This window comes from Danio rerio, chromosome 22 (genome assembly GCF_052040795.2).
Source record: "Danio rerio strain M-AB ecotype USA chromosome 22, GRCz13ab, whole genome shotgun sequence".
NCBI lineage: Eukaryota > Metazoa > Chordata > Actinopteri > Cypriniformes > Danionidae > Danio > Danio rerio.
The window spans coordinates 14125480-14144452 of record NC_141042.1 but is presented as its reverse complement, the minus strand read 5'-3'; the positions used below and the strand labels follow the sequence as shown (position 1 = coordinate 14144452).

The 18973-nt window shown below is 31.8% G+C and overlaps 1 protein-coding gene across 3 annotated transcripts in view; it reads left to right on the top strand.

Annotated features, from left to right (window-relative positions):
* Positions 1 to 18973, top strand: part of cntnap5b (contactin associated protein family member 5b) — a 172237-nt gene that overhangs the window by 30253 nt on the left and 123011 nt on the right. For 2 of the 3 annotated variants that reach the window (XM_087304085.1, XM_087304084.1), the window contains 2 exons: positions 3587 to 3702; positions 10033 to 10484. In XM_087304085.1, the coding sequence (XP_087160211.1) occupies positions 10397 to 10484 (88 nt within the window). In that variant the 5' untranslated portion in view covers positions 3587 to 3702; positions 10033 to 10396. Of the gene's footprint in view, positions 1 to 909; positions 939 to 3586; positions 3703 to 10032; positions 10485 to 18973 lie in introns of all 3 variants that reach the window. The other variant, XM_087304087.1, reaches the window with a different exon arrangement.

Below are 18973 nucleotides of genomic sequence, written 5' to 3'. Positions count from 1 at the left end.
GAGAAGTTATTTTCAGAAAAAAATGATTGATGACAATCATACTTTCTGAATGTAAGACGTGAATAGGATTTGTTTTTCAAATTCAGGTTAGTGACTCTTTAATACACTGCCGAGGTTCATTATTGGGGTAGTCTGTAGTAATCATCCCAGCAGGTACACAACATCATTAGACATTAATATTAGGTTTGATTTAGGTCATGACGTCAGGTGACCAAAATTCAACGTCTAAGGACGTTATTTTTACATCTAATACCGGCATCAAACTATTGCTAATCAAATTGATATCAATATCAAATTGAATCGACATCAAAATAATAATTGGTTGATTTTAGTTTGTTTTGGAAAGTGATTAGAATCCAATATCTGATGTCCACACAACATCAAGGTCTAACATGATTAGATGTTGATATGTTGATATATACGTCAATCCGATTTTCATTTCCAAACAAAATCCAACGTTCCCATGACTTTGGGGTACAACGTCAATATGACATGATGTTGACGTCCTGTGCCTGCAGGGATAATTCATCAAGACAAGACCTTTATCAGTTCTAAGTGTTTCAGAGTCTCGGGTGACTTCCAGTGGCTATTTGTTTTCATTGTTGTAAGTAGTCACTTTTTGGATACAAGATATACTGGAGCCGTTGTATTAAAATCAATGCATGAACCTTCATCAAGTTCAACGATAATGAAAACCTGGACATGTGTATTGAACCACTTAATTTTTAATGAGTCTGAAAACCAAGAACGCAAGAGAGCTCAAAACCCCACACGTATAAGGAAGAAAGGCTGAATTAAGGTTAAAAAAAAATGAAGAACATAAAAAGGAGAAACATCATCCACGATATGCAATTAATAAATAATGTCGTTATTTATTAATGGTTGTTCTTGCTCTACTCTTTTGTCTAGATGTGGCTTCACCTTTGCTGGAACTGAAGGTGCCTTTTTTTGTCTGTTTCTCTCCTTTCTTTCTATTCCCGTCTTTTATCTTTTTTTCCTCTCACTCAGCCTTTCTTCCCAAAGCTTTGCTCCTAGAGATGAACACTGTGTCCTTTTCACAGAAAGACTCGCGTTCTCTCTTTTTTAGCATGTTTCTCATCTAGACTAGCGGTGAGGAGTTACTAAAGTCGCAGCAGCACTTTTTTTCAGTCGCTCGACAATAGATCAGCCGCTTTCAAAACGGTTATAGATAGCTTTTTGAGAAATAAGCTGCATTTTTACAAAATAGCAGGGGAGAAAAAAATGAATGTTTTGTGTGAATACAGCTGGATGTAATATAATGTGTATTAAGGAATTACTGACAAGGAGTTGTTGAATTATTTGAAATAAATAGCTGAAATCATTCGGTGTATTGATATTGAAATCAAATGCAGTCTAATCCTGCCTGGAGGTTATCATAGTTTTAAAATACATTTTTATTCCAATGGTATTTTCTTTTTTTATTTGCTGTTAATTTCGGGTTCATTTAAGTTTAGTTTAGCTTTAATTTTCTGAACCCATTTCTGTTTAGTTTTGATATATTTAATTTTATATTAAGGTCAAAAATCTTGGTGTGATTCTGGAGTCAGATCTGAATTTCATGTAAAAGCAGTAAATAAATCAGCATCATCTGTGTCATCTCAAAAACATTGCAAGAATTAGATACTTTCTTTTCAGTGAGGACTTAAAGAAATTTGTTCATGCTTTTATCACTAGCAGGGCGGATTACTGTAATCGACTCCTCATTTGTTGTCTATAAATCCAGAAATGGCCTAGGACCTCAATACATTAGATATGGTCGCTGAATACAAACTTAACAGATCACTCAGTTAAACAAATAATTACATTTAGTGATGTTCAACTTAATTTGTTTGTTTAAATTCAGCCCAAATATTTATTTTATTTTCATTTTTTTGCTACCACTTACCTTAAAACAATTTGAGTAATTCCAAGTAATCATCTTTGAATATTTTTTTCAGTGTAGGGTGTTTTTTTTTTTTTTTTTTGTGATATCATCAACTGATATCTGCTTAGAAGGACCGCCAGTCCAGAAATGAAAGTAAATGGTCGAAATTTGATTGAAGATTACAGAAACAATTTGTGTGTGTGTTTTTTTTTTTTTTTAAATAATTAACAATAACTAAACTAAACATCATATGTTTGGATTTCACATGGACTTTAATATCTTTATCATGTCCTTTTTCACTGAAAGAAAGCAACGTTACAAACCACAAATAAGACATTTTTTGAAAAACCAAATGACATGCTTGTAAAAAAATATTTGTAAATTAGCATTTTTTTAAAACGTATTTTGTGATTCACTTTTTTATTTTTTTATTTACTATATTATTTTATTGAATTGCATTATGGGACCTTGATTTTCTTCCAACAACGTTTAACCCTCAAAGTTCAATAAAGAGACGTTTTTAATAGTTTGCTGTGATATCTTGTCTAAGTTGGTTCCGTATATTACGCTACTAAATCTTTGTGAAATACTGCCTGTATACGTTTTAGTTATTTTACAAACTCATTTCTCTATTTGTTGTTTCTTTTATATAATATATATTTTTTAAAATACTAAAATATCAATAAAAGTAACTTTTTAAACTGTAGAGTTGAATTATCAACATCTAAAAATCGATCAACATCCTATAATGCAATTCACATCCATAGATATACGGAAGCTGCTAATTAACAGGTTTTTTTTTATTATTATTATTTTTTATAGTGTAGTAGCTTTAATTTTAGCAAATTTATAAATGGTTTTCTCAGTACGTTCCTCATCTCATTCTCATGCAAGCAGATGACACCCATCCAGCCTATTATTAGGCGCTTTATTAAAGTGAGGTTAACCAAATGAAATCCAGACGCTGTGAACCGCAGGTGGAAAGCGAAACCTTGACCGTGGATAGCAGACTTGAGGAGCCGGCGGGAGAGTAAATTAAAAGGCACTAATCTGTAAGTCTAACAGCGCGATCAGAGCACGGCATGCTGGGAGGTAAAAAAAAAAAAACATGAGACAGGAAATGGCTCTCTAGAGAAAGAAGACCAATATGAATTCCCAATGAGGAGATGGTGGAGAAGGGGAATTATGGAAAGGGGATATTTTTTAGATTCTCTATGGCTTTTATTTAGTGGAATTATTCATGTTTGAGAGTTTACTTTGAACATTTTGTTCAAACATTAGGATTTTTTTTATATATATCTTATATATCTTTCACTGGAGTTTCACAGGGTTTTAGTTAGGGACCAAAACATATGACTGTTGTTTTGGAAATTAAATTAAAATCAGTGCAAAAAGATATTTCCGATTGTTCTCAGAAGCAAAAGGGCCCAAGAGTCTCAAAAATTGTTCGTCAAAAAACCAAGTGTGAAATTAAATCTTAACTCAAGCCATTAATCATAAAAAAATTATAAAATCTAAGCTTTTTTTTTGAAACCACAGAAAACCACCCTAAAGCTAAATAGGTTGCAGTAATGAACTGTTTACTTGTATTCACTTGTACTTGATTTGATGGCTAAAGTTATTTGATGGCTAAAAGTTATTTTAATTGTTATGACTTTTATTTTTTTAAAGATTTATTCTTGTCTTTTTTGCCTTTATTAGATAGGACAGTAATCGGACAGGAAGCTGGAGAGAGAGAGAGGGGGTAGAGTCGGGAAATGTCCCTGAGCCGGGATTCGAACTCGGGATGCCCTTAAGTGCTGCCGCACCATATGTAGGTATGCAAACCACTAAGCTATTGCGCCAAAATGTTATGCCTTTTTAAGTAATCATTTAAAAAATATATACATTATCTATTTTTTGTTATTTATTACTGTTTAATATAGTGTTATTTATTATATCTTCTTCATATTTTTATATTGTATTGATCAAAAAGTATGTATTTATTTACAGAAAGAATGTAAAAAAGCAGCCAAATGCTTGATGATAGCAATAATAATAATAATAATAATAATAATAATACATTACATATAATGGCAAAATATGTTTATATAAATGAGTAGCAGAATGTTCTGAGATTTTCTTAAATATAATAAATATTAATTTGATTCTGTTAGAAAATGTCACAAAATTGACTAATGTGACAGAAAACCATCACAAATCTTTATGGATTGCTTCAGATGTGTTCAAAAGGTTCAGACCTGTAAATCCTGGACAAAAATGTAAATAATGTATTTTTAAAAAAGTATTTTGCTTCTCTAGTGTTTGTAAATGTTTTGGTCTTATATGCAAATTGATACATTAAAAGTTCAGTCTCAGTCAATCATTAACCTTTATTCTTCAAATCCAGCTAATTAAAGCAAATGATGTATCATACTCTTGGCATTCATACACAGAATCATCTTAATGTTTCTGAACTCTTGAAACATAAATTAATCATCAGTACTAAAAAAAAAAAAAAAAACAGTTAGAGACCACCTGAAAATTCTCACTTTCTCTGGATTTACGAATTATAGTTACATGTTTGCGTAAAATAATTGAAATGATCTATAAAATTCTGATAACTTATCTTCCTAATTTCAAGTAAAATGTTGCTTCATTAACTGTTTTCAGATAATTTTTTAGACAACACAAATAATGTTTTTATAGTTAAAGGCGTGGTCCAAAATGTTGTTAAGGCTTGATTGTGTTTATATGACACAAACAATGAGTGCTCTTGCGTTTGTAAAATAAATAAATAAATAAAGACTACAATTTTTTTTCATATCTTACCCTAATTCTTTTCTACTACTCAGCTAACATGAAAACAACTGTCATATTCACTGGTTCCTCTGAAGGGCTGCCCTCATCAGCCTATGATTGATCAGCTAACATTATGTGTTGTGATTCGTAGGTTGGTTCCACGTCATGAAACGTCATGTCTCTTACAACGATTTCGGCATCTAGTGTAAAGAGGTTGGTCATGCCTGCTCTCTAAAATACAATTTGACAAGTATCTTTTATATATATATATATATATATATATATATATATATATATATATATATATATATATATATATATATATATATATATATATAAAATTTCGATTACAAGCATGTGTAAGTCATACAAAATATTCACATACTTCTTTTAAGCTCAGTTTCATTATTTCAAATGTAGAATGCAGGGAATGCGGCCGCATAGAGACATTACATGCGCTGGTGAAGATTGTGAGTGTTTACAGCGGTTTGAAGGATAAATGTGAATTCATTTGTAGCTACCCTGTATAATGTTAACAATGCCAAACAGCATTTCCCATTATATACATCCTTTTTTACGTCCTTACAATATGACCTGCAACACAAGAAAACATTTACAGTTCTGACAAATTGTTATTTTAATTGACCATATTTGTATTTTAAATATGGAAGAAATACTATGAAACCTCTATAGAACCCAGCAGGCACCTTGATGTCAAAACAACAGCAAATTGACATCTAGCATGACATAAAAGACATAGTAATCGATTCAAAATCTTGACGTCTAGTTGACATTCACACAATGATGCCCATTTTGATCACCAAAATAACAACACAAAGTATTATAATAAAGGAAAAGGTTTATTCATTTGAAAACTTCAATTCTAAATGACAAATTTATACTTCATTTTGTATCTCTACAAAGTAGACTGCCTTGAATTCAAACCAACATCAAACAGACATCTAACACTGGCACCAAAAATCGATTAAAGGACAGTTCTGTAATGGATTTGATGTGTTTTTTTGACATCAAGGTGCCCACTAAGTATGAAACAAATATTATCATTCTACTCAAACGCTTAAATTACTTGTTACACACACAGTAAATGATCTGTTTAATTAATTGATCTTTATGTATTACAGTTTTGTAATATATTCAGTTAAAAGCATACTTCTTAGAGTAAAGTTGATCCAAAGTGTTTAATCCAGTAAATCCAGTAAAACCTGAGAATTGTTGAGTGATTTCTTAGAATTATGATTCTAAAAATAATTCCATCTGTCTGTAACTGCCTACAAAAAAAAAAAAAAACCCAATGGGGAAATAATTACAATTCCTCTCTGATTATTTTGACACAATGATTTCAGAAAGTGGATCCATGAACAAAAGCATATATTTATCTTATCAAAGATACAAACTAGACTTTATCAAAGAGCTTCTTTCCTTTTTTTTAACAGTATCATTGTCCGTCAAAATGTCCTCTGGGATTTAATGCTTTAATCGCTGTAGTCTGGATTCTTATAATCCAGTCTCAAACAGATGCCATTATGAACCCTGACCTGCGAGAGATTATCAGCGCATCTGTAAAATGCATTATCTCCGATGTGTCAGTATATTTAGCTTTCTATGTTCTCGTTTCAAATTATGATGTCTTCAGCTTGACTTTCTGCATGATGGATCAGTCATTTCTGTATTTTAGATGAATAATTAACACTGATCTGGCTTTAATTCGCTGATCTCGAAGGAATGAAGCACATTAGCATTATGGAGAATATGGTTGATTATTAATCTTTCAGATATAAAGAAAGAGTGAAGTGTTTTTACGAGACAGCAATGCACTAAAAATTGAAACTTTTTGTTTGTTTTTAAACCACATAAATACTTTAAAAATCCCTTTTTTCATGTGTGTAAATACTCACTTAGTAGAATGAATTATTTAATGCAGATTCATTGTATTTTATTCTTATTTTTTGTGTGATTTTGGTAATATTTGGTTACTAAATGCATATATTTTTGATAGTATTATTTTTATTATTTCAAGCTAAAATAAAATTAAATATGCTTGTCAATTGACATCATTTCTAAAAATATATATAAAGAAGTATTGGTGGTTTATTTTTAGTTAACTGCATACTTTTCTTGATATGTTTTTAGATATTTTAGTAGAAAGACCTATTCAGAATTTGAATTAATTTTAGTTAAGGTTTTAAAGTTTTTAGATACATTTTTAGTCGTTTTGTTGTGTTTTGCCACTTTTGTTTGTATCACACACAAACAGATGGCCACATGGCACAATGAAAGCATTTTCCATTCGTTGTTCTTAAACTGGACTGTACAGCAAATGTATAATTTACACTAAACTGAATCCATTATCGGCAACGCAGTGGCGCAGTGGGTAGCACGTTCGCCTCAAAGCAAGAAGGTTGCTGGGTCGCTGGTTTGATCCTCGGCTCAGTTGGCGTTTCTGTGTGGAGTTTGCATGTTCTCCCTGCGTTCGCGTGGGTTTCCTCCGGGTACTCCGGTTTCCCCCACAGTCCAAAGACATGCGGTACAGGTGAATTGTGTAGGCTAAATTGTCCGTAGTGTATGTGTGGATGTTTCCCAGAGATGGGTTGCAGCTGGAAGGGCATCCGCTGTGTAAAAACTTGCTGGATAAGTTGGCGGTTCATTCCGCTGTGGCGACCCCAGATTAATAAAGGGACTAAGCCGACAAGAAAATGAATGAATGAATCCATTATTCATTTAAAATGAGTCAAAATGCTTAAAAATTATATGGACCAGTTGATTCTGTGACTAATTGGTGCTTAACATATTGTTAAACATAATAAACCACTAACAGTTGACAGTACATTAAAAAAATAGAAGAAAAGAAAAGGGTTTTGCTGCGTTTTCATTTATTCAATCATTTTCTTTTCGGCTCAGTCTTTTTATTAATCCGGGGTGGCCACAGCGGAATGAACTGCCAAGTTATTCAGCATGTTTTTACGCAGCAGATGCCCTTCCAGCCACAACCCATCTCTGGGAAACATCCACACGCACTGATTCACACACACTCATACACTGTATACACAAACACACACATTTCTGTTGTTTTCCTTTTTTTTTTCTTAAAAAAAAAAGTCTGATAAAATCTCAAAGCCACAAAATGAAAGTACATTTATACAATTCTACAAATGAAGAGTTTAGATGCAAAAGCCTCTAAGTGCCATCTGAAGTTTCCATTGAAAATAAGCATTTTTCTCAGACTCTTATATGTTTGTGTTGAGTTATTTCATTTTAAAGACAATGAAAGGGCCGTATTCTTCAACATGAAAGTGAATGTGTTGAACCTACACACAGGAACACGATAAAAACTCTTCAGTTTTGAAGAAAATTTCAAATGGCATGTAGAGTATTTTTTGCATCTGAACTTTTCTCAGTGATGGGTTGCAGCTGGAAGGGCATCCGCTGCGTAAAACATTTTTGCAGTTGGCAGTTCATTCCGCTGTGGCGACCCCAGATTAATAAAGGAACTAAGCCGAAAAGTAAATGAATGAATGAAGGATAAATCTGAAATCTTCACATATAGGATAAATATTTTATGTGTGCACGCGTTAGCATTTTTCTGTATCTTCATGAACTTCCTATGTTTAACATTGGTATTAAATTAGTATTTGAGAGCAAATTCCAGCTAAAGTCCAATACAATATTAATTGACGTCTCTTTTTGAACTTGTTATGCTACGCTTATATTTGCTTTATAAGACTGCATTCTTAATGTAACACAGCTTGACTTGTTTGTCTATGTTTTTGAGTCTCCCAAATGAATTTGAAGAGAAACAAACAAGAGCTGTGAGCCGCAGGTTATTAAACACTCCCTGTACTTGATATTAATTTTCACAGGTTAGGGGCTAGATTTAGATTAAAGTGAAAGAAACTGCAAGCAAAAAATAAAACAATAATAAAACAATAAATACATAAATAAATAAATAAATAAATAAATAAATAAATAAATAAATAAATAAATAATTAATGCATTAAATAAATAAATACATTAAATAAATAAATACATTAAATAAATAAATAAATAAATAAATAAATACATTAAAAAAATAAAAAAAATAAATAAATACATTAAATAAATAAATAAATACATTAAATATATAAATACATTAAATAAATAAATAAATAAATAATAAATTAATTAAATAAATAAATTAATTAATTAAATAAATAAATAAATAAATAAATAACTTAAATAAATAAATAAATAAATAAATAAATAAATAAATAAATAAATAAATAAATAAATAAAAGATAATAAATAAATAAATATTTTTCAGGCACCTATAAATTTGGGTCTCTTTTTGGAGATTTATTTTCAGTCTAATATAAAAAGGAAAAACATCCAAATGACATCTTAAATGTTTCTTATGTCACAAGTAATCAATTTGTGTCTACAGTCTTGGATTATAATACATATTTTTAAAGGCAGTTTTTTTCCAAATGCTTTGCTCTGTTTTAATCATATATATGTATTCTGAAAGATGTTCCTGCCTTTATGAAAGTATAATTTTCTGAATTATAATAAAAAGATATTATCAAAATCCTCTCTTTAAAAACCTTTGACTAACATGTCGAAAAAATAATAATTTGGAGCCTGACTTTATCCAATATTCAGAATTCTGTGCTTTGAAATGTATGCAAATTAGCCTATGTTTAATAAAACAACTCTGTTGCAAACTTTTTAAACTAAACGTTTCAATTAATTAAATTCAAGATTATTTGTATAGCATTTATTTTCATTTCAAAGCAGGCATTACATTCATTGATTTTCCTTCAGCTTAGTTACTTATTTTTCAGGGATCACCACAGAGGAATGAACCACCAACTTTTCCAGCGCATGTTTTACACAGCGAATGCCCTTATAGCCACAACCCAATACTGAGAAAATTACATTACATCCTAAATTAGAAAAGTTGAGGAGATAGGATTGACACTATATAGTTACCCTTCAGTTATACAGTGTAGCCTATATAGTGTCCTTCCAAAAAAGTGATGTATAAAACACGTTTTATGACGTGTGTTAAACCTAAAACGCAAGCTTTTAGAAAACCAGACGTTTGTCATTCTTGTCGATAACTAGTTAAATATTGTGCCCTAATCGCCTGCAGTGCTGTTACTGAATCTATTCAACATACTGGCAGACGATTATGGAAACATATGAAGATTTAAAACAGACGACAGCTCCAGTCGATTAAAATGTTAGAGCGCGGGACCGCGAGCGGGAGCGCGCGCCAGTGAGCGCTGCTGTCCACATGTGTGGTGCTGAACCCCCCTCTCTCTCTCTCTCTCTCTCTCTCACTGTGTAAACTCAACTGCTTCCCACAGATCGTATCATTCGGCTTCCAGCTTCTCCACGCAGAGTCTTCGCGTGCTTTTACCTCACTGACTCCAGCTGGACCCGCGCAGTTCGGAATAACATGACTTGAATCTGAAGACTACCCTGACAAACAAATGTAAAAAATAAAAATAAAAGTCAAGTCTTGCGGAAAGAGCCCACCGTATGTCTTTAAGAGCAACTATGGGGGGAGTGTCTGATTCGATTCATCTCTGGACAGACTAGCCGAAGAGCCGCTGGACCCGATCCCGAACTGTCCTGTTGTTGTTGTTTTTTCCTGGAGCTATTTTAACGCTGGCTGGGAATACAGTGCAACTTGGATAAAAGCGTATATTGTGCTTTTGGAGAAAATTAATGATGATGTTGGTGATGATGGACGCGCTGAGTCTCCACGCGCTCGCGCTCTTCTGCGCGCTACGCACCACGCTGGCAGCCAATAACTGTGAGTGTATTTACATTCATTAATTGTGACCTTTAATGAAGCGTTTAATTGTTTTAAAAAATGAATATAAAATCTAATAATTATTTATTGATTGTTGATGAAACACACTGCAAACATGCTGGGTTATGTTAACCCCACGTTGGGGTTTTCCATATTTGATCCAACATTGGGTTAAGTTTTTCATGCAAATTCAAATGTCACTTTTTAACCCAACTCAATCTGCGTTTGTCCATATTTGACCAAGCACCGTATTAAAACAATCGTTTTTTTTTTCTTCAGTTTCATATTGTGTGTATGTTTTATGCATATTGTTGCGTTTGTATGAGTTTAATATCATTTAAACAGTGATCACATTTAATTGTTTAATTAATATATGCTAGTTTTTGTTAGATATATTTTTTATTTATGTAGTATTTACTTTTAATATTTTTGTATAGTTAAAAATTGTCAAATTTAACTGTCAACTACATTATCTTGTATATTATATAGAATATTTACATAAAATGTATGTGCATGCTTTACAATATTTGTAACAGTCTATATATTTATGTATATTAGGAAGTGCAAGTACAAATGTATTAACTTTGTATAGGCTAATATTAGTTAGATTGAATTATTATTTATTTTTAGCATAAATAATATGATAGATAGATAGATAGATAGATAGATAGATAGATAGATAGATAGATAGATAGATAGATAGATAGATAGATAGATAGATAGATAATTTCACGTCCAAATCCTGGCTCATTTAGTTACTGCAACAGTGACTTTGTTGTTAATTAGGAATATTAAAAGCAACAATAATTGCATACAACATTTTAATTCACCAAGCGTTTTTTAAACTGTTTAAGCATACATTTAAATGCTTTGGTACAATACGAATTTCTGTATGCATCTATGTGTGTAATTAAATGCATATTTAAAGTGCTGCCACTGAACTAATGAGGGCATTTGGGGGGAGAGAGAGAAAGCAACACTTCTTTCTCTCTTTTGGTTTCTGCTTACTAGACTTTCTAAAGACGATTTATGAGCATGTAATGCGATAATTAAATACACAGGGGCTTATAAATAAGTAATTCAATAAATCAATCATTTATTGATCTCTAAAATGTAAGGACAGACTTCTGCGGATCTCGTTTTAGAGTGAAAAGTGACCGCTAGGAGGCGCTGTTTTCCTGTGCAGATCAACGCCGTTGACATCTAAATGAGTCACAGAGCTTGTTCAAGGGCCTTAAACATACCATCAGTGGCTCTTATGAAGATTTATGTAATTCGTAGGAGGACATTCTTCAGAAATAATAATAGTAAAAAAAAGTTTAGCTGTAGGGATTAATGGCTTGTGAAGAACTGAAAATTATAATTTGAACAGCCATTTTTTTACGCATTTTTAACTGACTGCATATTTTAGTGACTTTTGGTTGATTTTGTTTTTGATGGGTCGATTTTTAAATGGTTTGAAAAGCTGGCAAAACAGCCAAAAGAAGTAATAATATGCCTGGCAATGTGACTGTTGGCGCAGACTATTGTGAATATGAGTCATATATAGCTCTGTAGAACTGAGATTTGCATCACTCTCTGAGGAAGATTGGGGTTGTCCGATATGAATATGCAAATCCGTCATGGCTTATTTGCATATGAGCTACATCGATTTGAAATAAATAAGTACATAAATGGAAATTTGGCAGGTAGGAATCAAGGCCAATTTAATGCCAGAGCATGCATCATTAAAAAAAATTAAATGTTGAAATTATGTATGGATCAAAAACTAAATGCCCCACTTTAGTGTCTAAATTTTATGTATATAGAAAGAATGTTAAATGCAAGTAAAGGAGCTACTTTAATGTTTCAAATAATTTCAGAGAAAATAATGTTCCGTCATCATTCATGGTTTCTCGTAAAAATTCAACAGTTTTTTGGACCTGCTAATAAAACATACGCAATTTTAAGTGATAATACAGAATTTCTGTTATATTTTATAAAGTGAGAATGTCTTGCTGACAAATGGATATAACCAAACCAATCTCATGAGGAAACATAACTATTTTACATATTGTCAGAAAAACGGCTAATTCATATACAGTTACATTTGTTAGATTTTTTTTTTAAAACGGAGATTGGTTTGGTTTAGCCTAAAAAATAAATAAATAAATAAAAAAACAAACGTCATCGGGGTGATAAGCAAAATGGATTAAAATCGATCAATAAGAATGTACACTTTAATACGAACTAGCCACAAAAATACAAAGTCACGAATTACGTAAGATTGTGTTTGTATAATAGCAGCTTGATATGAAGCTAATAAAGGAAAATATTCGTATTTGGTGTTGCGCGATATTAATTCTTATTCTAAGGGATACGTTTTTTTATGATATTTGCATTACACTCTTACATAAATTGTCTTCTGTAAATTTAAATATATAGTAAACATTTAATATTTGTTATAGTTATAGTATATAGTTTTTTTCCAAATTTCAAATACAGATTTTGTCATAGAGCTTTTATTTTTTTCAGAAAATGTTAATTGGCCACAATAACGAACGTTAACGAAGAAGAGTTAAGACATTGCTATTGTTTTGTCTAAAAATTAACACAAACATGTCTGAAAACATAGCAACTTTTTATTTACTGTATTTATTTGTGATTTATGTAGTTGACTTTTGATGCAAAATTTGTTCAAAACAAATCAAAGTGTTCATCGAAATCGTAACTTAACAAAAAATCTTTACATTTCAATATGAACTTCGAACGACCCGTCGTCACATTCTGTGGTCATCGATAAACTCCAAACGGCCTCATCCTTGACTTGAAATGGCTTCACGTTTGCGGCATAATTAGTAGCGCCTTTCCAGCCAAATAAATATTAGTGTTAGATAATAATTATAGATTAGAGATCCAACAGAAGGCAGCGGGACTTTGCAGGCACGAAACCATCTGTGGTTAAGCGCTGATATTAATAACCGCACTAACCGTGGCGTTCTCATAACCCATTAGGTTGCACAAATTATAATTAACAAACTCTTCATACAACAGATTGCAGAAAGATAGAAGAGAGTCTCCTAATGAAATGCGGAACTGGAACGGGGCCTGGAAACGGGTGTCGAAAATAACAACGCCTCTGTATACTTTATTTACAGTGTTGATTTGGAGATATGGATTCTTGCGAGGTGGAAACGTTGCAGTCTATTAAATCTAATGAGGGGAAAGTGTCTTTGAGAGAGCCCGTGGTTGGTGGCCTAGATTTCCTCTCTCTGCTTTGATCGAACATGCCTGACAGCGTTCAGCTGAAAAAAAGTCAATTACTCCTTTTAATTACCTGATCTGGAAGGTCCAGACTTTAGAAAAATCTGCCGGGACCTTATTCTGCGCTTAAATCGTTAAAATAAGGAGGTCACAGAGTCGAGGTTGGCGCTTCAGGATCTGAAAGTGACATTCAACATCAAGTGAAATTCAGTCATAAAATACATTGTGCATAAAATACATTACTCATGTTAAAATTGAGGTATTTATGACACAATTATATTGAGTTCACACTATTTTATATCAAAACCAATATACAGTAAACTATTGTTGTTGCTTTATCTTAACTAACTTGATAAATATCTGAGGCTGGCTTAAGAAATTGTGGTAGCAAACATGTAAATAGCACGTTGCTACCATGATTTACAACATTTATGTGCATGTTATAACATTTTGAATGCTTGATTTAGCATGTTTCCTTAGCATATTAAAAACTTTGACTCCTTTTTAAGGCTTCTTTAGTGATAGATTGGATGTTCATAGTTTAACAGTTAACAGCTGAAGTCAAAAGTTTGAAACTATTTTTATTCTGTGTATTTTGTTTTTGCTGACAATACACTAAACATTATTTAGCATTTTTTAAGTATTATTAAGTAGTTGAGGAAGTTTTTTAAAGCTTTGCTAGCATATTAAACAGTCTGTTAACATGCTGTTAGCATATGTGAGCATTGCTGGTATGTTTTTCCTCCTTGTTAGCATGTTTGAGTACATTGCTAGCATGAATCAAGTTGTGGCTAGCATCTTTCTAGTTAACATGTCCTTTCAACGCTACCTTTTATGCTTTAAATATTAAGTTGGATTCACAAGTGAAATGTTGATTTAAAAGCCAAAGTATGTTGACTTTTCATTTGCATATTTGATCTGAATATAAACACACAGGAAGAGTGTTCTTCATTGTTTTTAAATATCACTAAGCTTAGCTAGATAAAACCTGATGTTGCCCTTAGAAAGTCGTTTCAAGTTGAAAGTGTTCAGTTTGAAGTGATGGTAATTTTAACACAGTGCTAGCAATTACAAAATGCTAACATACTTTTAGCATGTCTTTGAATGCTGCGAGCATGTTTTGACACATTGTTTGTATGATTTCACATATTTTTAGCATCTTTTGTTGAGCATATAAACACAAATTAGCCATTTCTAGTGACGCTGTACAGATTGTCAGAGTGACTTAAATTTTACAACTTTAAACAAGACACGCTTGCAATATTTAATACACACTTCCTTGTCTTTTGAAAAATATTAATAAGGCTAAGTTGAAAAAGGTTTGAATTGGCTTAATAAAGCCTGACCAGAACATTTAAAAGTTTAAAGTTAACCTTCTAGTAGTAATAGTAGTTTTTAACACATGGCTAGCATTTGCTATCGTGTTGCTCAGTTTAGTCATTTTAATACATTGTTAGCATCTAAACACAAGCTAAAATGTTTTAGCATGTTTTGGCATGTTATTTAGCATGTTATTAGCATTTTTTAAATAATCTGGTGTTTTAAATCAAAGATAGCTTGTTTCAGCAGATTGTAAGATTTAGCAAGTTGCTGCTAGCATATTTTACTTAGCATACTGTGACAGAACAAGAGCAATAATAACGGTGCATTATGTTGGTTTTAGAAACCAAATCAGAAATCCTTGAAGTTAAAGTCTTGATTTTCTAGTATAGCAATAGTGATTTTACCAACATGATTTCACAGCAGTTCATAACTTTTTTAGTGGCTAATTTATGTCAATTTGTAAGATCTCATTCATACAATTTGGTATGATTTGCTCATCCCCAATGATGGTTGGGTTTAGGGGTGGGGTTGGGTGCCACGTCTCCTTTTAAAAATCGTACAATCATAATGTTCATAATTCAACTGAAGTCAAAAGTTTGAAACCATTTTTATTTTCTGTATTTTATTGTTGTTGACAATACACTAAACATTATTTAGCATTTTTAAAGTATTATTAAACTTAACTAGATCAAGTTTGTGTTCACGCTGAAGTAGTTGAAGTTTTTAAAGCTATATTTAACAGTCTGTTCCCCGCTGAAAAATTCAGCTTAAACCAGCAGGGGTTTTGGCCATTTCCAGGTTGGTTTCCAGCTATTTCCAGCCTGGCTTTAGCTGGACAGGCTGGGAGATGACCATCTTAAACCAGCTTGACCAGCCTTGGCAGGCAGGGAGCCCAGCCAAAAACAACTATGTCCAGCTTAAATCAGGATGGTCAAGCTGGTTTTAGATGGGTTTAGCTGGTCACTGGAAATCAGCCTGGAAGTGGCCAAAACCCCTCAAAAACCAGGCTGGTCGACCAGCTAAAACCAGCCAACCATCCTAGGCTGGTTTAAGCTAGATTTTTCAGCAGGGTTACCACATTGCTATCATGAATTAAGTTGTGGCTAGCATCTTTCTAGTTAACATGTCCTATCAACACTTCCTTTTAGGCTTTGCTAGTTGCAGATCAGATTGTAGAAGACACTGGAATATTAGGTGCCACACCTCCTTTTTAAAATCGTACATTTTCATTCGACTAAACTTGTATGAACTTGTACGAATTAGCAACTAAACTGACAAGGCGTAAAATACTTATGTTTCCTTGTGAGATCAGGTTGGGTTGAAGAAGTTTTAAAAGATTGAAGCTACCCTTCTTGTTATAAAAGTAGTTTTAACACATGACTAGCATTTGCGTTCTTGTTGCTAGCATGCTGTTTGCCTGTTTTACTACATTATTTTCAAGCACATTTTCAAGTATGATTTTGCATCTTGCTATCTATTATATCTATCCCTTAACATCATATATAACAGCATATATAAGCACATTGCTAATTCGACATATTGCTAACATCTTTTGATGCAATTTGTCGTCCTGTTTAACAGTTGGGTTACTTAGAAAACCCCATACAGGATCATGGAACTCCTGTTAAAACATTTACAGCCAATCAGAATCAAGCATTTAAAGCAACAGATAACAAAACACTAATATACTTATCATTCCAAGTGTCTTTTTGTTTTCTTGCCGATCAATATTTTCTTGTTTACCACCCCACACATTCGATTATAAACACGTTTAAATAGTTTAAAATATAGAACAAAAACAAAAGGCCGGCTAGTTCACGGACAGGCAGGGTATCTCTTCTGGCCTTGTAGTGCTCAAACATCTCTCTCTCCTTGTCTAGGAAAGAAAACCGCAGCGCTTGCACTGTACAGTAGATCATTGTCTAACTCAATAATTGCCTCGATCTTGTCAGCACATGTGTCAGCTGTAATTTCGGCCCCAAACAAGAGGCGGATCCATAGCCGATGTGAAGGCCTGACCTTAGAAGTTCAAGACAAACCTTTATCCACCTACAAACTCCCATCCTGGCCCTAAATGGCCTTTAACTCACATACATTTGGCTGATTTTCACCGCCGGTGAGTGTTTATCACGACAGCGCCATTGGGTATTTTAAGGCGCATAATAAATGCCAGAAAATCTATTCTGATAGATGCGTGGGTTGGGGAGAAAAAAAATGAGAAGACGACGATGAAGAAAAAAGAGGAAAGATTCTTAGTTGTTCTGTGAGATGCGAGGAACGTCTTGTTTTTTTAATAAGCAGCAAATTCCATAGAACATTCCGAAGCGTTAATCAAAAGATAAGTAATCAAGATTGAGTTCGTCTTCAGGGCCCCCTGAAGGTTTGGATCGGTGCATGTAGGATGCTGGAAACAGTGAAATAACAAGATATGCAGTATATAAACAAGTTTGTTTTATTTTCTAATGATGCAAAACTTATATCAACAAACAACTGTCTTTTTTTATAGAAGCAGATTGTGAGCATCAGTGGTCCAAGTTTCCCTAAAACTGGCAGCATGCCATTTACTAATGCATACAGCATGAAAAAAATGCAAGTTATCACCATTTTATCGCAACATGACAAGATTGTTCACTAAAGTACTAAGTTATATATATATATATATATATATATATATATATATATATATATATATATATATATATATATATATATATATATTCATATATATATATTACATTATATATATACATATATATAAATATATATATATATATATATATATATATATATATATATATATATATATATATACATATATATATATATATATATATATATATATATATATATATATATATATATACAGTTGAAGTCAGAATTATAAGCCCCCATTTGAATTTCTTTTTCGTTTTTAAATATTTATCTAACAATTTTTAACAGAGCAAAGACATTTTCACAGTATGTCTGACAATATTTTTTTCTTCTGGAGAAAGTCTTATTTGTTTTATTTCGACTAGAATAAAAGCAGTTTTTAATTTTTAAACACCCTTTTAAGGTCAAAGTTATTAGGCCTCTTAAGCTATATATATTTTTTTAAATATATATTATTTTCCCTACAGAACCAACCATATATATATATATATATATATATATATATATATATATATATATATATATATATATATATATATATATATATATTAACACGCTGATAGATATGAAACCTGATGGATAAATATATCTTTTTGACACATAAGTTCTTAAAAACAACTTAAATATATTTTTTTGTGGTAAAAATATACTTGCATTTTTGTTTGTGCGTTTAAAATTAATTTTAGAATTCATATTATATTATAAATAACCAGCTGAAATGCAAATTTAAATATTTCTGTCTTTCATATTTAACATGAGGACATTTCATGCAAAATTAAAAAAATTAAAATATTTAAACAAAATCATGAAATTGTAGAAATCTAAATATATTTTTACATTATACATTTTTTATAATATATAGGTTATTATATTATGCGTAGTTATTATATTAAATAAGTTATTTATGAACTAATTTCGAGATGATCACATGCTTATGATTGACCACAACCGGTCCTGCATTAGCTAAAACATGATCCTCCAATCTGAGTATATTCCTAAGTCACTATAAATAAACTACAGTATTCATTCCACAACCATCTTCATCTGGAAGATGAGCTCTGTGCTCGAGGATCCCTTGCATGCCAAACAAGCTTATTATAAATCATCCTCTAAGTGTTAACTCTTAAAATTATATTATATTATATTATATCATATTATATTATATTATTATATATTGTACAAAGTTTCTAAGCATTTTACAGTGTGTGTTTATAATTATTATCAAGGCTTTGCAAACCTTTTGATTAATTTTTTCCATGTGGTATACTCTT